The 22046-nt window shown below is 44.5% G+C and overlaps 1 protein-coding gene across 6 annotated transcripts in view; it reads right to left on the bottom strand.

Moving 5' to 3' along the window:
• Positions 1-221: 221 nt before the first annotated feature.
• Positions 222-22046, bottom strand: part of LOC140716918 (uncharacterized) — a 42835-nt gene continuing 21010 nt past the window's right edge. The window contains exons 7-13 of one of the 6 annotated variants that reach the window (XM_073030056.1): positions 16873-17130; positions 11935-12035; positions 10848-10929; positions 5969-6389; positions 5051-5141; positions 4158-4288; positions 222-3037 (exon numbers count right to left, since the gene is read on the bottom strand). In XM_073030056.1, coding sequence (XP_072886157.1) covers positions 6134-6389; positions 10848-10929; positions 11935-12035; positions 16873-17130 — 697 coding nt within the window. In that variant the 3' untranslated portion in view covers positions 222-3037; positions 4158-4288; positions 5051-5141; positions 5969-6133. Of the gene's footprint in view, positions 3169-4157; positions 4289-5050; positions 5142-5968; positions 6390-10778; positions 10930-11934; positions 12036-16872; positions 17131-22046 lie in introns of those variants that run through there. The other 5 variants (XM_073030047.1, XM_073030018.1, XM_073030038.1 and 2 more) reach the window with 5 other exon arrangements.

The following is a 22046-nucleotide window of genomic DNA, read 5'->3' as shown; positions in this document are numbered from 1 at the left end:
TCAAGGACAATTGCGGACGGGCGATTAAATGCTGGCTCAGCCTGCAAAGCTCACAACCTTTGAATGAATAATAAATAGTCTGTAGAATAAAACTGCAGTAGCTGTGCAGACTGTGTCAGAACCACTGGGCCATGGGTTTAACACAGCTATACCAGCTGTTTCAAAGTTTTTAACTTCCAGAAATTTCATGGATTCGGGGAATATTCAACTGAATTAGAAAATAGCAAACATAACTCCTTTATTCAAAGGAGGCGGTTAGCTTAACATCCACCACAGGAACATGTTAAAAACTAATATTAAATAATCAGTCAACATTGATATAAAAATTAAACAGTCAACATTGTTGGCCAGATAGAACTACAGTTTACAAATCAGTGAATCTGGATGAATCAAGGACAGTTGAAGTAAACCAATTGTCTTTGTTCTTGCCACGTGCTTGAAGGCAATGGAGCTCACCAGCATTTTGTGAACACTGAATTGATTCTTGCTCTGGTATAATCTAATCGGAAACATTGAACGTGGACACAAGGAGTTTCAGCTAATGACCTGCTAAACCTGGGACTATTCTCAGATGAGTAGTCATTTATTATGTAAAGTGACAGGCTTGCCAGACAATCTTGTTAGACACTGTCTCGGTCACCTAGTTTGACCAGTCAAAGTTGAAAGGAACAAAGGCATGAGGCTGGGGGCAGAAACCATAATGCCTGACCAGTTTAGACTCCTTTTCCAGGTACCTTTTCTCTTCATTGACCATTCAAGGAGGGTCAGGGAATCCTAGTGGGTGTGCACACATGTAGTTAACTTGCAAAGCCACATGCTTTTTAGTTGAGACAATAAAGTTTACTTTCAGTAAATACAGGTTCTCTCTATGCCTCTCTGATCATTATTACTAAGGGGTAGATCCTTAATAAAAATATCTAAATGTTTTGTAAAAGGAAAATATGGTCAACCAATTTAACAGAGTACTTTGAAGTAGGCACATGTGCTGTGTATAAAAGGCATATACTATAGCTTTTCACAGATGACAAGATGCTACTTCAAATATTCTTACAGAAATTAAAATGCTCAAGATGTAGGAAGCATCGTATCATCACGGGTAGAAAACTGCTTGACTACACCATACTGCCGAGACCATAAAAATGCTCAATCCATCAGAGAAATCAGGCCCCCCTCTGTCTACACCTCTCTACCTTAGTAAAACAGACCCCATCCATCCAGACATTCTCTTCTCCCCCATCCCATCCGACAGAAAATATGAAATACTGAAAATGTGTTTTTATCACCAAGCCAGAGACAGCTTTTATCCTACCGTGATAAGACTATTGACCCAGCACACTAAGGTGGACTCGCCCTCAAAATTTATCTCATTGTGGCCTTGCATCTACCTGCTTGCACTTTCTCTAGAACACTTTAATCTGTACACTGCTACTCTCTCCCTCTTCCTGCTCCAGTCCACTCTTGGAATGGAATAATCTGTACGGGTGGCATGCAGAAGTTTTTCACTGTACCTTGGTACGTATAACTCTAATCAGATTTACCAGAAACAAAATAGGCACTGAAGGGTCTTTTTCAGGTTGACAAGGTGTAACAGTTGGGTGTTACCCTGTCTGACATGGTGTCTTACAAATGACTTGGATGAAGGCGTACAAGGTTTGGTTGTTTTCTTATGACATGAAGACAGATGGAAAAGGGAGTGAAGAGGATGTAAGAAGGTTATTAAGGGACATACAGACAGAAACAAACTGTGGATGTCGAATCTGAAGTAACAACCAATCTGCAGGAGGATCTCTGGTTCAAGCAGCATCTGTAGGGGAAAGGATTTGTTGACGTTTTATATCTTAGTGTTTTAGCATGCTCCCCTTTGACCGTCACCAACTTTTATAGATGCACCAAAGACAGGATCCTATCCGGGTGCATCAAGGCTTGATGTGGTAACTGCTCTGCCCAGGACCACAATAAATTGTAGGGAATTGTGGACACAGCTCAGTCCATTACGAAAACTGGCCTCCCCGCTGGGAATTCTGTCTACACTTTCTACTACCTCAGGAGAGCAGCCAGGATAACTAAAGAGCCCTCCTACCCCAAACCTTTCTCTCTTCCACCTCAGGCAGCTTGAGAACACATCACCATGGACAGTTTTATCTCACTGTCTTGCATGGAGATGTTGTGGATGAAGATGAATGCTTTATCCCATGATCCACCTTGCTATGGCCTTGCCTGCACTACATTTCCAGTAACAGTATTGTTACTGCTTTTCCTTTGTACCTTAATGCACTGACGTGATGAACTGATCTGCACGAATGAAGTGCAAACCAATGTTTCTCATTGTATCTCAGAACACATAACAAACCAATATGGAAGAAAACCTCACAATCGACGGTGAGAAAGCATTTGTTAGTGTCAAGGAACTAGAAATAAAACGCAACGCTTCAGACTAACATCGAACCAGCGACTGTTGACTCTGCTGTGGAAGGAGCGATATCCCTCTCTCCTGTGTTGATGAGACAGGGTGTCTGTGGGATGTTGAAAATGTTGGGAGTGAACAGTTAGCTTTTGGAGTACTATGGACAATGATTTTTCTTTGAGGGCTTCCTGTTGAGGGTGGTAGGAATGCTGAGGCTTTATGCTACAAAAAGTGGAGGGAGGAGGATCGCTGCTGCTTGTGGGAGGGAGGGGCTTCAGGGTTCCTACATTTTTTGTCATTCATTCTTTGGGGATTTTCTTCTGTTTTGAGGATGTCAGCAGAGAGCAAGAATTTCAGGTTGCACATTGCATTCATTCTCTGATATTAAAACGGAACGATTGAAACCAAAGAGACAACCAACAGTTCATAAAAATCCAACATATTGTTTCCCTCACTTTAGAAAGTTCTACAAAAATACAGAACACGTGTTCACATATCTATATAAAAATAAATAATCCAACTGCCTGGCATCACATCGTGATCAAAGTTGCTGTAGCACGTCTGCTCGGGACATCCTGAGCCACTGGAGGTGGGGAGGGACATGCGCTGGTCTCAGGCTTCCTCATCCAGGACCTGCAACGGAACGAGGATTCAGAAGGGCTCTCACTAACACCAGCGTCCCGTCACACCAGGTACAGTTCCACTCACTATGCCACTGGAAAGATGTAGCTGTAGGGAGTGTGCAGGATTCACTGGAACGTTACCTGCAACGGAGGGTTATAGATAAAATCTGATAAGGTTGGGTTTATTAACTCTAGAGAGTAAGGAGTAATTTTACAAAATTAGGAGATGAACATAGATGAGATAGTTTTTTCTCCCTCCCACTCCCAAAGGGTGAGGTGTCTAGAACACAAAGGACTGACATGTTTAAGGTGAAACTTAAAAGGGGATCAGAGGTGCCAGTCATTACAATGAATTACAATCTTTGTACCTTTCTGCTGTTTTACACTCATCACTATATTTATTGTTACCAATTTTGCCATTTACTCTGTGAACAAGGGATTTCATTACACGCTGCTGAAACTGACAATGAACTAATCTGAATGGGAACAAGCCACCAGAGGTGGTGGTGGAGGTAGATACAAAATAATGTTTGAAAGGCACTGGGCATATACTTGCATAGAAAAAGAGCAGAGCTCCCCTGCCTAGGGAAGGGAAACAGGAACAAGAGGGCATAAGCTTAAGGATCTGAGGACATCTTCACGCAGAGATGGGTATGTAGAATGAGATTCCAGAGGAAACAGTTGAGGTAGATCAGAGGTTACTGGGAGAAGGCACGAGAATGGGGTTGAAAGGGATAATGAATCAGTCAAGATTGAATGGTAGAGCAGACTAGATGGGCTGAATGGCAATTCTGCTCCTATATCTTATGGCCCTAATGACAATGCTTAAAAGGCATTCGGGCAGGTACATGGATAGGAAATGTTTATGGACCAAACATAGGTAAATGGGGCTAGCTTGGTGGACATCTTGCTCAGCATGGATAAATTGGGCCTGGGTGCCTGTTTCTGTGCTGTATGACTCTGGAGCAGGGGTACCCAACTCGGGGTCCATGGCATAAAAAAGGTCGGGAATCCCTGAACAGGCTTAATTGAAGTAAATGGGATTAGTGTAGGCATGGCTGACATGGACAAGGTCAGACGATAACAGCCCGTGCCTGTGCTGTATAATTTGAAGCTCTACAAAGCAGTACCTGCCTGGGTGCAAGGTGCTAGCTCCCAACTCTGATCCTGGGCCGCAAAAGCAGGCAGTTCCTGGCTCACTGGTGCCGGCTGTGCTAACCATTCATGGCTGCAAACACCGCGCTGCTCCGCTCTGCTCGACCTGAGAGAGGAAGCACAGCTGGATTAACCCTTAACAGCTCAAACAGGCAGTACACACACAGCCCCCACAGCCACACCTACTCACTCCCCGAGTGCATACACTGTGGCCAACACCCCCGATGGTAGAAGAACTGCTCTGCAGGATCACCAACAATTCCTCCTCCCCCACCCCACAAATGCTGAGCTCCTCCAGCAGATTGTGCTGCTCCAAATTCCAGCATGTGCAGTCTCTTGGTGCCTCCAAAGGAAACACTTGCAGGGAGTATTGATATAACCTCAAGACTATGCTTGCCATAAGATCTGTAGGCAGCAAAGTGGTGCAATGGGCAGAGCTGCCAAGTGTAGGATTTGCATGTTCTCGCTGTGTCCGCGTTGAATTCCCCTGGGTGCACATCACATCCCAGTGATGTGCGGCTCAGTGGGTTGACTGGCCACTGTAACCCATGTGGTACAGGCAGTAGAGTGGTAGAATCTGCGGGGAGCTGTTGGAATATGGGGAGGATAATACAAGCTCAGGTTGATGATCTCAATGTAAGGTCTAGAGTACCTCATTGTATTACCTATATACACTGTATCGAGAAGTTCCCCTGGCGACAGAACCTTCCAGTGGTTCTCAGGACAGAAGTTTGGGGGGGGGGGGGAGAGAAGAGGAGAACAGCCAGCAGATGGGGAAGATACTCCAACAGTGGCTGATCAACATAATGATTCACTCCAGGATAAGCTGGAAAAGAAAACTTCATTAAAACCAGGAGTTGGAACTGACCTTACTACTGGGGGAAGCTTCTCACACTTTCTTCACAAACACGGGGAATGGAGTCAGTGGATGGGGTGGACTTGCGTGCATCTTCATGTATCTGGAAATGGAAGATAACACCAAATGTTCACGAGTGTCATAGAGCACGGAACATTCATTTACACCAATCCCATCTTAATCTCCCCACACCCACACACTGGGGGGCAATTTATAACAGCCAATTAACCAAACAATTGTAAATATCAGGAATGTGGGGAGAAACCAGAGCTGTACGTGACATTGGTAACGCCACATTTAAAGTACTGCATACAGTTCTGGTCACCCCTTTAAAGAATGTCATTAATTTGTACAGAAAATATATTTACAAAGATGTTATCAGCACTGGGGGGTATTGTGTTATAAGGATGGACTGGATCTGCTGGGACATTTTTCCTTGGAACATAGGAGGCTGAAGAGAGACATATATGTAAAATCATGAGGGTAACAAGGTGGATTGTCAGTCTTTTTCCTAGGTAATTAGTCCCACAAACAGAGGGGATGGGTTTAGGGTGAGAGGGGAAAGATGTAAAAGGGATCCACAGAGGATGGTGGATATATGGAACGAGGTACCAAAGGAAGTTTAAGAGGTCGGTACAATTACAACATCTAAAAGACATTTGGACAGGTACATGGATAGGAAAGGTTTAGAGGGATATGGGCCAAACACAGGGAGATGAACAAGGTCAGTCAAGCAACTTGGTTAGTACAAATGAGTTGGGACAAAGGGCCTGATTCCTTGCTGTACTTCATGGCATTGCAGGAGAGCCCACTTGGTCACAAGGGGATCATACGAACTCCACAAAGACAGCACCCAAAGTCAGGATCAATCCCAGGACTCTGGCACTGGGAAGCAGCGGCTCTACCACTGCGCTGGCCTGACTTCCATACCTTGTGCAAAGCACGAGTGGGGTAACAGCCAGCTTCAACCAGTCAGTAGACCACGGACATGAGGAATATTGTCCGAGCCTGACCAATCCCTCCCTATAACTCAGGCCAGAGTCCTGGTAGCATCCTCCTAATTAGAACCTGAAAGACAGAACGATGAGTGGGTTCTCACAAGTCCAGTAACACCCCTGCCATCTCTTCATCAGTCTTTAGCTTCAAATAACCCTTCACAAAGTTCCAACGATCAATCTCCGCTCCAATGTCCAACAGCCCGGGACGATCCCATTGCACATTGCTGCCCTTGGAGTCTTCATCTGGGAGGGCAGGTCTCTTTCTCCGATTGGTCACCATCTCTGTCCCCTCGGTCTCACTCTCTGATGCCACTGTTGTGTTGACAAAGCACTCCTCTTCAAGGCTGACATCACTAAGACACAGAGAGGACACTTTTAGACAGAGTGCACAATGTAATTAAGGAGGCAATGGTGGAAGTGTTGATGACCAACAGCATACTTTCCCATGTTTGAGTAGATCCTTTCCCCAAAGATCTTCTCCAATATTTTCCCTACCACTGAGGTATAATTCACCGGGGTATAATTCCCTGATATGTTTCTATTGTCCAACATAAGCCAAAGAACAATAGTTGTTAATCTACAGTTCTCTGGCATCCCCCCTGTAGCTAAAATGGATACAATGATCTCTGTCAAGGCCACAATAATTTCCTCTCTTGCCTAATTGCCTGGGGTATATCCCACCAGGCCCCAGCGATTTACTTCACCAGACCCAGCAACACCACCTTCTTGTTATGAGCATGCCTTGGAATATCAGCATACCTCTCTTGACTTCACTGTCCTTTATGCCCTACCCCTGGGTGAACACTGAAGTACTTCTTTAGCAACTCAGCTGTTTCATCTAATTCCAAACTTACATTCTCTCCTTTGTCTTTGAAAGCTAGTTGCCCTAGACATACATTAGAAACTAGACAGTGACTACCTATCACTAGTTATGCTCTCTGTGATTGCCCTCTTGTTTCTAATATACATCTAAATGCTTTCTCTAACTTCCAGCAACCATTCCTGTCTGTTTCCCCTTCCTTCCACCTCTACTTTCTTGATGTACCCCATTCTGGAGGCCCTCTCACCCTTTCTCTTTTTCTTCCCTACTCTCATAACCTGCTCAACACCTCCTTCTGGTCACCCACCTCCTCCTTTTTATTCCATGGTCCATTGTCCTCGCTAATCAGATCCCTCCTTCTGCAGCCCTTTACATCTTCTATCACCCCCACTGCTTCTCACATTACCCCCCTCCCCCAACCACTGACCTTCCTCTTCACCTGCCAGCTTGTACTCTCCCCAGCTTCTTATTCTGGCTTCTGCCCCCTTCCTTTCCAGTCCTGATGTTGGGTTCAGCTCAAAACATCAATTGATTATTGCTGCCATAGATGTTACCTGACCCATTGGGTTCCACTGGCATTCTGTCTGTGTTGCTCAATATTTAGAACATCTGTAGAATGCTTTGGGTCTAAACTACCTTGGAGTTCACTCTGACAGTTATTTCATGGCTCCTTTGAATGCTCCTAATTGTCCATTTGATGATTTGGTCTGTCATGTTAAAGGTGCAGCCAACTGGTTTTAGAAGTCACATAATTAGTTAAATAGAGATCTGGTTTTGGAGACCTATGCGCAGTCAAGGTGTTTCAATTGATTGTAGTAAAAATACACCTGTATCTGGAAGGTCCAACCACTGATGAGTCAGTATCCTGCAGAAAAACTACACCACAAAAGCAAAAGAACACACAAAGCAACTCTGCGAAAAGGTTATTGAAAAGCACAAGTTAGGAGATAGATAAAAGAAAATCTCCAAGTCACTGAATATCCCTTGGCGTAGTTAAGTTCATCATCAATAAATTTAAAGAATATGGCACAGCTGTAAATCTGCCCTGAGCAGGCTGTCCTCAAAAACTGAGTGACCGTGTAAGAAGGGGACTAGTGAGGGAGGCCAACAAGAGACCTATGACAACTCTGGAGGAATTACAAGCTTCAGTGGCTGAGATGGGAGAGACTGCACATACAACTGTTGCCCAGACACTTCACCAGTCACAGCTTTATGGGAGAGTGACAAAGAGAAAACCACTGTTGGAAAAAAAAACACATGAAATCTCAGCTAGGGTTTGCCAGAAGGCATGTGGGAGACTGAAGTCAGCCAGAAGACAGTTCTATGTCCTGATGAAACCAAAATTGAGCTTTTTGACCATCAGACTAAACACCATGTTTGGCGTAAGCCGAACATAGCACATAATCAAATACACACCATGTGAAGCATGGTGGTGCTGCATCATGCTGTGGGGATGCTTCACTGCAGCAGGCCCTGGAAGACTTGTGAACGTAGAGAGTAAAATGAATGCAGCAAAATACAGGGAAATCCTAGAGGAAAACCTGATGCAGTCTACAAAAGAACTGCCTCTTAGGAGATGATTTGTTTTCCAGCAAGATAATGAACCCAAGCATAAAGCCAAAGTTTCTCAGGAATGGCTTCAAAACAACTTTTGTCCTGGAGTGGCAAACTCACAACTCAATCCAACTGAGAATTTGTGTTTGGACTTGAAAAGGGGTGTTCACTCACAGAGTCTGATCAGTTTTATAAAGAAGGATGGGGATAAACTGCAGTGGTCAGATGTGCAAGGCTGATAGAGACCTTTTCACACAGACTCAAGTCTGTAATTGTTGCCAAAGGTGCATCTACTAAGTACTGAATGAGGTGAGTATGCAATCAATTATTTTGTGTTTAATAATTGTAATAAATTTGTAGAAATTTGTTTTCACACAAAAGTCTTTTCTGTTGATTACTGTCAAAAGAGGCAAATTAAATCAGCTGTGTTTTAATGTTGTAAAACTTTAAAACATGAAAACTTCCAAGGTGGGTGAATACTTTTTATAGGCATTGTACTTCTAATGAGTTGGTCTTTAAACAACTCCCATGTCAGATGTGGACTTACCCAATACAAACCTGCTCCCAACCTCCTCTCCCCAGCTCCTACCTAACATTGTTGTAATTAGCCCTGTCCCAATTTAGCACTTTGCCAGGAGGTCCAGTCCTGTCCATCAGAGAACTTCACTGTCTGAAAACTTGTGGAGATATGATCACTGTTCTTAAAATGTCTTCCCTTCTGAAACTCCAACCACCTAACCAGATTCATTTTCTGATAAAGGGTCTAGTGTGGCACTTTCCCTGGTTGGACTATCTACATACTGAATCAAGAAACTTTCCTGAATGCACCTAATAAATTCTGCCTCAAATGTTAAGTACTAAGGTGGTTCCAAGTCAATACTGAACTTGGAAGCCAAGTTCAAGGCAGTTCACCAACTGCAACAACCCTAGTGCTTTTGCATCCTTCCATAACCTGCCTACATATCTGTTACTCTATCTCGTGCTGCCTGTTGAGAGGGCTATAGCACAACAGCAGAGCGCTTACACCCTTCTTCTTCCTGAGCTCCACCCATTTCCCTCAGTGGATGAGCTCTCCAGAATGTCATTACTGAGAGCAGCTCGGACACTTTCTCTGATCTGTAATGTAACCCCTCCCACTTTTATTACATCTGAAACATCTGTACCCTGGGAAGTTGAGCTGTCAGTCCTGCCCTTCCCTCAACCATCATTGTAATGGCTACTACACATGTATTAATCCAGGCCCAAAGTTCACTTGCCTTACTGTAATACGTCCTGCATTGAAATAAGTGTACCTCAGCCCATCAGTCCCACCTTGTATATTAATGTGATCCTACCCACCCTTTGTTACAGACTATGCTGACTTAAAATCTATCTTATTGTCAACCCCTCTACTTGCTGACCTGCTACATATACCCCATCAGGTTACGTTGAACTCTATTGAATAACATTAGCAAAACTCCCTGTGAAGCTATCACAGTTTAGCTACAACCTATCCTTCTTGTACCAATCCCACCTGCCTTGGTAAATATCCCAGTTATTCAGGTATTTAAAGGCGTCCACTATGCTCCTTATTTAACTGTATCACCTTCCCATTTCTTGACTCGCTAGCACAAGGACCCACACTGAGATTACAACCTTTCTACCTAAGCTGTCTTTGTAGGACTTTGTCCTCCTTCCCATCTTGTGTCACTGGTACCAATATGGACCATAACCTCCAGCTGCTCACCATCCCCCCCTTCAAAATAACCTGTGCCCACTAAGACATACTCGGCTCTGGCACCAGAGAAGCAGCACACCTGCCCAGAGTCTTGCTTGTGGCCACAGAAACACTAATCTGTACCCCTTACTATAGGATCCCCTATCACTACTGCTCGCCTAGACTTTGCCCATCTTCACTGAGATATGCCAGCTCTATTCGTTCACGTCCACCCTTCCTCTTATTCTGGCTTCTGTCCCCTTCCTTCCCAGCTCAGCACATAACAACAACTGCCAATTCCCCTCCATAGATGCTGCCTGACCGGCTGAGTTCCTCCAGCATTTTGTATGCATTGCTTGATTTCGATAGGATCTCTTCTGATTATAGACGAGAAAGTCAGAAGATACTGGATATCCAAACAACACACACAAAATGCTGGAGGAACTCAGCAGGTCAGGCAGAATCTATGGAAATGAGTAAACAGTTGACGTTTCGGGCCGAGACCCTTCATCATACTGAAATGTCAGCTGTTTTCTCATTACCATAGATGCTGCCTGACCTGATGATTTCCTCCAGCATTTTGTGTGTGCTGCTCTCTTGTGTCTATGCTTTGCCTTTCCTTGTTCTACCCAATATGTACCATCTCTCACGATTTATTTGTTGGATAATTACATGTTCATCCTGGGCACCCGTTAGCATTTACCGAGCCCCATGACCAGCTGGTTAAAGCAGTCCCCGCACCTGCTCGGATGTGACAGGGTCACTGTGGTCCCGGAGAAGGCAGACGCTGCTGGCGAAGGCAAACTGTATAGCTCCTCTTGCTCTGCGGGAAGACAAGGACAACAAAGATGTTTATTCCACATGGATGCATCCACAGGAAAACCTGTCCTGATGCTCACCTTCCACTCCCTGAGCTACAGTGTCCCAGGTTGCATCAGCACACTACGGACACCATTCACAAAACAACAAGATCCCAGTCAAATAGACGGGAAAGTATCTTGTGGAGTAAAGATATCAATTGGCTGTTTAACAGTGCAACACAGACACAGGACCTTTGGTCCACAATTCTGTACCAAACTAATTAAGATATATCCTTAATTAAACTAATCCCTTCTGCCGCCACAATGTCCATATCTGTCCATTCTCGGAATAGTCATGTACTGATCCATGAGCCTCTTAAGCACCTCTATCATATCCCCCATGAAAATGGCAGAGCTTGTCATCGAAACATCAGTTAAACTCAACACCTGTACCAGGATGATAGCCTGAGTTTATTCAACCTCTGTCATGTCTGACTCCACCACCACACACGGCAGCACATTCCAGGCACCCACCAATAAACCTGCCCCACACATCTCGTATGAACTTGTCCGCTCTAGTGTTTGACATTTAGACCCTGGCAAGTACGATTCCAGTCGTTTGTCTTTGCCTCTCATAATTTTATGAACTTCTGTCAGGTCTCCCCTCAGCCTCCACTGATTCAGGGAAAACAGCCCAAGTTTGCCCAGCCTCTCCTTATAGACTCTGCCCTCTGATCCAGGCAGCATCCTGGTGAATTTTAAATGCACCCTCAGCAAAGCCTCAACATACTGCCTATAATGGGGAGACCAGAAATGAATACAATTATCCAGATGTAACCCAACCAGAGTTGTATAAAGCTGCAACAATTTCCTCACTCCTCTTTCAAGGAGCAGGCACAAAATAAAAGGAGTGCCTTCACTGTCAAAGCTGTCACTGAATCAACACTGGCCCCTTTTATTTAGACATATCCCAAATCTTGACGGTGGCCATGAGTAATGCATTGCATGGCCCCATGTTAAACTCCTACCTTTCTTGATTGTAGCACAGGTTGGGACACCCCCTTCCCCGATGCAGACAGCAATAATTTCCCTATCAAGAGAGTGTTGCCGCTCCGGCTCCTTGGTAAGTCTAGAAAATTCAAACAGGAAGAGAAGCTTGCCTGGTAAGGAGTTACCGTGAAAATATATACAATAAAAGAGGTGAGAGTGGACATCAGACCACAAGAAAATAACTCTGGAGAGGGAGTAATGGGGACAATGAAATGGCAGAGGAATTTAGTATTGTGGGTCAGTCTTCACTATGGAAGACACTACAAAGACCGTCAGGGGCCAGAAGTGAGTGCAGTTGTAATTATTAAGGAGAACGTGCTTGGGAAGATAAAAGGTCTGAAACTAGAGAAATCACCTGGACCAGATGGTGTACACTCCAGGGTTCTGAAAGAGGTGCCTAAAGAGATTGTGGAGGCATTAGTAATTATCTATCAAGAATCACTCGATTCTGGAATGGCAAACAAGAGAAAATCTGCCGATGCTGGAATTCTGAGCAACACACATAAAATGCCACGCAGCAACTATGGAAAAAGGTACAATTGACGTTCCGGGCCAAAACCTTTCGGCAGGACTGGAGACAAAACGCTAGGAGTAGATTTGAAAGGGTTGAGGGGTGAGAGAAACACAAGGTAAAACCTGAAGGGGGAGGGATAAAGTAAAGAGTTTGGAAGTTGAATAGTGAAAGAGCCAGGCCATGGAAGAAAGAAAAAGGGGGAGGAGCACCAGAGGGAGGTGATGGGTGGACAAGGAGATAAGGTGAGAGAGGGAAAGGGGGTGGGAAATGGTGAAAGGTGGGGGGAATGGGGGGCATTGCCAGAAGTTTGAGAAATCGATGTTCATGCCATCAGGTTGAAGCCTACCCAAACGAAATACAAGATGTTGTTTCTCTAACCTAAGTGTGACTTCTTCACAGCAGTGGAGGAGGCCATGAATGGACATATCAGAACGGGAATGGGAAGTAGAATTAAAATGGACGGCCACTGGGATATTACGCTTGTTCTGGCAGTCGGAAAGTAAATGCTTGGTGAAGCAGACTCCCAATCTACGTCGGGTCTTACTGAAATACAGGAGGCCACACTGAGTGCACCGAACACAGTAAATGACCCCAACAGACTCACAGGTGAAGCATCGCCTCACCTGGAAGGACTGTTTAGGGCCCTGAATGGTAGTGAGGGAGGAGGTGTAGGAGCAGGTGTAGCACTTGTTCTGCTTGCAAGGGTAACTGTGGGGAAGGCCGAATGGACAAGGGAGTCATGTAGGGAGCGATCCCTGTGGAAAGCAGAAAGTGCGGGGGGGGGGGGGGGGATCGCATCGGAGGTGGCATAAGTTTCGGAGAATTATGTGCTGGACATGGAGGCTGGTGAGGACAAGAGGAACCTTGTCCCTGGTAGGGTGGCAGGAAGATGGGGTAAGAGCAGACGTACATGAAAGAGATGCATTTGAGAGCAGTGTTGATGGTGTATGGTTGAGGGTAGCATTGATGGTGGCCTCATCTTCCCACCAGGGATAGGGTTCGTCTTGTCCTCACCTAGCACACCACCAGCCTCCACATCCAGCACATAATTCTCCAAAACTTCCACCACCTCGAACAGGATCCCACCACCAAGCACATCTTTCCCTCCTGCCCACTTTCTGCCTTCCGCAGGGATCGCTCCCTACGTGACTCCCTTGTCCATTTGTCCCTCTCCACTGATCTCCCTCCTGGCACTTATCCTTGCAAGTGGAACAGGTGCCACACCTGCCCCTACACCTTCTCCCTCACTACCATTCAGGGCCCCAAACAGTCTTTCCAGGTGAGGCGATACTTCATCTGTAAGTCTGTTGGGGTCATTTACTGTGTTCGGTGCTCCCAGTGTGGCCTCTTGTATATTGGTGATAACCGACGTAGATTGGGAGAGCGCTTCGCTGAGCCTCTATGCCGCGTCCAGCAGAACAAGCAGGATCTCCTAGTAGCCACCCATTTTAATTCCACTTCCTATTCCCACTCCAATATGCCCATCCATGGCCTTCTCCACTATCGTGATAAGGCCATAAGGCCACACTTAGGTTGGAAGAGCAACACCTTGTATAACATTTGGGTAGCCTCCAACCTAATGGCATGAACGTTGATTTCTCAAACTTCCAGTATGTTCCCCACCTCTCCCCCTTCACCATTTCCCATCCCCCTTTCCCTCTCTCACCCTATCTCCTTGCCCACTCGTCATCTCTCTCTGGTGCTCCTCCCCCCTTTGTCTTTCTTCCATAGCCCTCTGTCTCTGTCACCAATCAACTTCTCAGCCCTTTACTCTTCATCCCTCCCGTACCAGGTTTCACCTATAACCTTGTGATTTTTTCACCCCTCCCCCCCCCCCCCCCCCCCCACCTTTTCGATCTACTCCTCAGCTTTTTTTTTCTCCAGTCCTGCTGAAGGGTTTTGGCCCGAAATGTTAACTGTACTTTCTTCCATAGACGCTGCCTGGCCTGCTGAGATTCTGGAATGGTTCTGGAAGACTAGAAAATTGCAAGTATCACTCCATTCTTTAAGAAGGGAGGCAGGCAGAAGAAAGGGAATTATAGCCTGATTTCAGAGGCTGGAAAATGTTGGATCCATCCAAAAAGATGAGGTTTCTGGGCACTTAAAATAAGACAAAGTCAATAGGACTTCCTTAAGGGGAAATCTTACCTGACAAATCCGTTGGAATTCTTGGAGGAAATAACAGGGCAGGATACACAAAGGATGTGGTTTGCTTGCATTTTCAGAAGACCTTTGACAAGGTGCCGCACATGAGGCTGCTAAACAAGCTTAGAGCCCAATGGTATTACAGGAAAGATACTAGCATATATAGAAGATAGGCAGAGTGGGAATAAAGGGGGCCTTTTCTGGTTGTCCTCTGATGACTAGTGGTGTTCTACTGAGGTCGATGCTGTGACTGCTTCTTTGCACGTTATATGTAAATGATTTGAATATCGGAACTGACCTCTTTGTGGCAAAGTTCAGAGATGATACAAAGATAGGTGGGGGGTTAAGAGGTGTTGAGGAAGCAGCGAGTCTGCAGATGGCCAGATTGGTAGAATGGGCAAAGCAGCGGCAGATGGAACATAGTGTGGGAAAGTGTATGGTCACGCACTTTGGTAGAAGGAATAAAGTGGCAGACCATTTTCTAAACACAGAGAACATTAAAAAATCAGAGGTGCAAAGAGAATTGGAAACCCTTCTGTAGGATTCCCTGAAGGTTACCTTGTAGACTAATAAAGTGGTAAAAAGGCAAATGCAATGTTAGCATTCTTTTTGAGAGGACTAGAATATAACAGCAAGGACGTAATGGTGAGGCTTTCTAAGGCACTGGTGAGGTCGCACTTGGAGTATTATGAGCAGTTTGGACCCCTTATCTGAAAGGTATACTGCCACCGGAGAGGGTCCAGAGGAAGTTCACAAGATATATTACAGGAATGAAAGGGTTAATATTTGAGGAGCGTTTGATGCTCTGGGCCTCTATCGCTGGAGTTTAGAAGAATGAGGGTCAATCTCACTGAAACCTATCGAATATTGAAAAGTCTGGATAGACTGGATGCAGGGAGGATGTTTTCTATAGTGGGTGAGTCTAGGACCAGAGGGTACAGCCTCAGACTAGAGGGATACCCATTTGGAACACAGATGAGGGGGGAATTTCTTTAGCCAGTAGGTACTGAATCTGTGGAATTCACTAAAACACGGGGGCTGTGGAGGCCAAGTTATTGGGTATAAATTGGAGGCTGATAGGTTCTTGATTAGTCGGGGCGTCAAAGATTATGGGGAGAAGGCAGGTGAAAAGGGGTTGAAAGGGATAAGAAGTTAGCCACGATGGAATGACAGAGCCCAAAGGGCTGAATGGCCTAATTCTGCTCCCTATGTCTTACAGTCTAAAATAAGACTGCTGGGTGAACTCGGCAGGTCAGGCAGTATCTGTGGAGGAAAACGGACAGTAAATGTTTCAGGCTGAGATCTCTTATCCGGACTGGCAGTCCAGATGACTGTTCAAAGTTGTGGAACTTAAAAGGGTCATGAAAGTAAGTAAATAGAAGAAACGCTGCAGTGACTCTGAATTTATTTCCAGTATTCAGCTATTAGTTAAGTCATTGTCTACTGGGTTTTATTGTATGCTGTGTTTAATTACCAGTACAGGGATGGATGATGAATGCTGCCCTTGGCTAGACCCAAAATAAAGTGAAAAGATCAATGAAAAATATTATTAAATATAGTCTGACTGCATACAGGGGTCACACACCGACAAACATCGAGGGAGACAATACCGATTGAAGCTCAGAGACACACAAACGGACCGTGTGGAGTCACTGGGGAACATGGGGCTGGAAAGGAATCTGCAGGAGCAAACAAAACCCGAGATTAAACTAAGACAAGCAACAGAAAAGCAAACCACTAGATAATGAAACAGGGGAGTAGTTGATCTAAGGGTCAGACCAAGCAATGTACCTGGGCAAGTGAGCAAAGCTGCACTCAGCTTAGCATGTCCACCCTCCCATTGAGCAGAAGATATAAAAGGCTGAAAGTACATACCACCAGGCTCAAGAACAGCTTCTGTTAAAGAAGGTGGTAAGACTGTTGAATGATCTCCTTATATGATAAAATGGACTCTTGACCTCACAATCTATCTCGTTATAACCTTGCATCTTTTCCTAGGCTTGCCCTGAACTTTTTCTGTCATTGCTTTTCCTTTGTATTACCTCAATATGATGAAATGATCTGTACGGATGGAATTTAGAAGTTTTCCATAGTACTTTGGCATAGCTGCTACATGCCGGTGATATTAAACCTGGTTTTAAGACAGTAACAATATACCAATCAAAGCAAGCGAGTGAGTTGCTCTCTACCAGCTCAGTGTTCGGTGGTGGTTTCATCCGGAAGAGGGGGAAAGGGAAGACCAGGCAACATTACTCACGCCTTTGAAGAGTCTATCGATTCCATCTCGTTATTCCTTTGATCCGATACTTTGCTGCTGAATGTACAGCGTTTGAACTTGTGGTTCTTGCTGCCCAGCTCCCATTCTCCCTCCTCTTTCTCTGACCGCGTCTCGTGATTAGCGAGCAGGGCTCTGGCTCTTCTGTGTGCTGCGGCCGGAAGCCTGCTGCTGCTCCCTGACGGAGAGTCTGTGCCGCTGAAGAGGTCGGCGTCAGCGTCCTCCTCAAAACTGTCGATGCTGGAATGGAAGAGAGCATCACATTCAGAAACAGAGTCACTGGATACGTGCTGTTGTGTGAGAGACAGCAACGGAGGGACAGGGGTTTACAGCAGGGCACAGATACTCAAGAAGGTGAATGCTTACATGCACATCACTTCACTGACCCACAACATTGTGGAAAAATGCCCAGGTAGAGTAAAACTCTGATAATCCACTCTCCAGAAATCCCAATGATTTAACATCGGGTGAGTATGCAAACTAGCAACTGGTCAATCACACAAACCAGTCTTACTTCCATGGACTCTTTCTGCACTTCCCACTGCCTCAGGAAAGCAGCCAACATAATCAAACTCTTCACCCAACTGAGACATTTCCTCTTCCCCTCCCTTCCACTGGGCAAAGATGCCAAAGCCTGAAAATACATCCCCTGGCTAAAGGACAACTTCTATCCCACAGTTATGAGACGACTGAATCAAGGATGAACTCTGAACCTCACAATCTTCCTCATCATGTGACTTGAGAGCAAGAGCCCTTGACTTGAACTGTGGTCCTAAGATGCCCATTTGAAGCTGAACTCTATGGGCAACACGGGGAAATGGCAGTTGGGAGTCAAATCTCATACAAAAGCAGATTATTGTGGTTGCTGGAAGTCAAACATTCCACCCCAGGAGTTCCTCGGGGCAAAGTTCTGACCCAAACATCTTTTCTCTACCAGCTTCCTTCTGTCACAAGGTCAGAAATGGGGGTGGGGGTGGGGAGAGGAAGCAGCACTGGACAGACAAAACCACAAAGAAGGTGCAGCAACATCTTTATTTTCTTAGAAGTTTAACAAGATCCAGCAGGTCACCAAAGACTCTGACAAACTTCTGTAGAAGTACAACGGAAAGCATTCTATCTGGTTTTATTTGGCATGGAAGCTCTAATGCACTTTAATGCCTGGGGCTAAAAAGAGTAGTGGACTCAGCCAGTTTCATCACAGGTATGGCTCTCCCATCAAGAGTATCTACAAGAGATGATATCTCAAAATATTATGGTCCCATAATTAAGATCCCTTACCATCTGGGTAAGCTCTTCTTCCCATTACCACCATTAGGCAGGAGGTACAGGAGCCTGGAGACTCAAAACCTCAAGGTTCAACAACACATTCTTCCCCAAGGTCATCGAACTGACCTGAAACTCCCAAACACTGCCTCAGATTACATCTCTCCTCTCTCCCCCATCTCTCAACTTGCACTAATGTTTCTATCTATATTTCGTCACAGAAGTTATACACAATTTATGTAAATTGAAGTTTGTTACCTTATTTTTGTCATATCCATCATGTACTGTACTACTGCTGCAAAAAGCAAGCTTTTGTTACATTTATACCTTGGGTAAGTACGGTACGTTAATGACAATAAATTTGAACTCGGCAAAAGAACCCGAGTCTCACTGAAGATTGTACAAAGTTGCATTCTGTTCACCGTCTCGGTAAATGAAACAGTCCGTGCCTGTGTGTAGCAGGGTCTGGACTGCATTCAGGAAACACCTATACCACAGAATTACCAAGCATTAAAATCCTAAATAAGATACGCTCTAACCAACTACCCTTCCCATTCAACACACACAAAATGCTAGGGGAACTCAGCAGCATCTGCAAAAATTAGTACAGTCGATGTTTCGGACCAAGGCCCCTCATCAGGACCGGACTCCAGCATTCTGTGTGTGTTGTTTGGATTTCCAGCATCTGCAGATTTTCTCTGGTTTGTGATTCGACCCTTCCCATTTGATTGCTGAGCGCCCACCAGCAACACCCTGAGAATTATCACCGAAACTTAACCAGATCAATGGCATAAATACACCAGCAGAGCAAGAGGCTGATTGTTCTGCAGCGAGTAACTCACCTCCTAACATCTCAAGGCAGATGTTACAAATGTGCTGGAATAATTTTCCATTTACCTGCATGAGGACAGCTCCAACAAATCTAACAATACTCAAGAAGCTGAACCCATCTCGTACAAAGCAGTCTTATCTGCAGCCCTAATCTATCGACATGTGAATTAACTACAAAATGCATTCTAGTTCTTCACCTAGCCTACACCCACACCATATCCTGAATTCATGGCTCCAAAAATAAAACATACAAAGTACTCTCAGGATATTTAGTCCTCCAGACCTGTTCCAATATTCATTACAGTTTGATACAGACTGATCCTCCATTTCAATAACATTCAAATTCTCACCTCATATCAAATCATGAGGGCCTTATTAGGATGAATGCACCATTTCCCAGAATTAGGCAATCAAGAACAAGAGGGCATAGGCTTAAGGTGGGAGGAGAAAGATTTAATAGGGACTTGAAGGGAACTTTTTCTTTTAGACACAGTGTAGTATGTATGAGGAATGAGCTGCCAGAGGAAGTGGTTGAGGCAGGTACAAGAACAACATTTAAAGGATGCTGCCAGCGATTGGCCCATAACCTTCACAACCTTTTTTATTCCGGTACATGGAGAGGGAAGGTTTTAAATGCTGGCCAGTGGGACTAGTTTGCATGGGCATCACAGTCAGCATCAACCAGCTGTGCTAAACAACCTGTTTCCTTGCTGTATGATTCTATATCCCTTGTTCCATCCCACTGTTCAGAATCAGAATTAGTATCACTGTTTGACATGATGTGAAATTTGTTGGTATTAGACTCTTGAATTAAACTTTAGTATGATAAACCTCAGCACGCCAGGAGGCATCTGTATATATAAAAAGAGTAGATTCGGTGTTACAGGCCGAGTCCTGATGAAGGGTCTCAGCCCAAAACGTTGACTTTACTCTTTTCCGTAGTTACTGCCTGGCCTGTTGACTTCCTCCAGCATTTTGTGTGTGTTGCCCTTTACCCATTATACCAGTTTACATCCTAAAACAAAGTCCTGTAGACTTTTCAACAGAATTCCTTGTCTAACTCAGTGAATATTTTGTAATGACACAAGCACTTTCCCAGCTAATGATGTCAAGTTTTAAAGTCCATCCAAATATTTTTCATGACAGTTTGAAGAACCCTGGATGTAATGCAAACAGCTCAGCTTGTTGTATTTGTCAGAATGGCTTTGCAGGATTTTACAACAAAGGAGGACTTCCTCACTCTTTTGCACTTAAAGGAGAGAACAAGAGGTGAGGATATTTACAATGAGTTTAAAAAAAAAGTCTGTGAAAATAACATCCCCATTCATAAACTGGTGGCAATTGCTACTGATGGGGCCCCAGCAATGCACGGTGTGCGCATTGGTTTTTATAGCACTGTGCCGTAATAACCCTGATTTTCCCGACTTTCTGGATTATCACTGTGTGATTGTGATTCATCAGCCAGGCCTTGGCTGGGAAGGTTGTGGACTTTTCTCATGTAATTACACTGGTGGTCAAACTGATGAATTTGAATCGAGCAAAAGCGCTTCAGCACTGATTATTCAAGGCGTTACTGGATGAGCTCGATGCCGCTATGGCCTGTTTGATATGCTAGTTACAGTGTTTTCTTGGTTAAATTAATTTGAAAGTTTGACAAAAGCATTTTATGTAAATACAATTAGCCCAAATAAAGGGCCTCAAGTTGGAAGTACAATCTGAACTGTTTTTATTCTAAACGGTTTAGTAGGTCGATCTTGCCTTTCACTAAGGCCGAGGTAGGGGGATCTTGGGCTTAAAAAGGTTGGTGACCACTAATATACAGCATAAAAAGCAGTCTCAACACTGGCCCCTAAGGAACACCACTATCACTGGCAACCAACCAGAAATGGATTCTTTTATTTCCACTCGCTGCCTCCTAAAAATCAGCCAATGTTCTAGCCATGCCAGTAACTTTCCTGTAATCCCATGAGCTTAACTTGTTTAGCAGCCTCATGTGCAGCACCTTGTCAAAGGCCTTCTGAAAGTCCAATTATACAACATCCACTGCATCCCCTTTATATATCCTACTTGTAACCTCCTTAAAGAATTCCAAAAGGTTTTCTTTTAAGGAAACCATGCTGATTTTTGTCCTATCTTGCCCCAGGTCACCAAGTACTCCATAAACTCATCCTTAACAATTAACTGCAACATCTTCCCAACCACTGAGATCAGGCTAAATGGTCTATAATTTCCTTTCTGCTGTCCGACTTTCTTAAAAAGAGTGGAGCGACTTTTGCAATTTTCCTGTCCTCTGGCACTATGCCAGAGTCCAATGATTTTTGTTAGATTTGGAGGGATATGGGCCAAAAAAGGAGCTAAGGAACTAGCTCCAACAAACATCTTGGTCAGCATGAACAAGTTGGAGTGAAGGACCTATTTCCAAGTTGTAGAACTTCGTGATTCCTCTTTAAATCTAATTCAAACCTTCACTTTTTTGCCTGCTCATGTTTCTTTCTTTTATGTCTGTGTGTCTGATAGAAGTATGACCGGCATACAACGGGTGGAGAATCAGATCTTGTCCCAGGTTATGTCAAACCACAACACAATATAGAGAGTATAAATCAGGACAATCAAACTCCCAGACTGTGAATACACCTAGCAACAGAGGATAATAATGCCTACTACCAGAAAAAAAAGGGAGCTGAAAGCAAGGGACCGAAAAGAAAAAAAAACCCTAGTCAAGAGGAAGGTTATGAAAGTACTCGATAAAAGGTCCCCAGACCTTATGGAACTTTAGATCCAAATTAAGAACTGAATAATGAATTTTTTCAAGGTCCAAGCAGGCCATAATGTCGTTAAGCCATTGTGCATGAGTGGGCGGGGCAACATCTCTCCATCTAAGGAGGATCAAGCGTCTAGCCAGGAGAGAGGCAAAGGATAATATTCGGCATTTGGTCGGACTCAGACGTAAATCTGTCTCGCCCCAGAAACCGAACAAAGCAATTAAGGGGTTTGATTCTAGGTGCTGATTCAGAATACACGATAACGTAGTGAAGACATCTTTCCAAAATTTCTCCAAGCTA

Source organism: Hemitrygon akajei, chromosome 2 (assembly GCF_048418815.1).
Source record: "Hemitrygon akajei chromosome 2, sHemAka1.3, whole genome shotgun sequence".
In the NCBI taxonomy this organism is placed as follows: domain Eukaryota; kingdom Metazoa; phylum Chordata; class Chondrichthyes; order Myliobatiformes; family Dasyatidae; genus Hemitrygon; species Hemitrygon akajei.
This window is presented reverse-complemented; position numbering and strand designations above follow the sequence as displayed.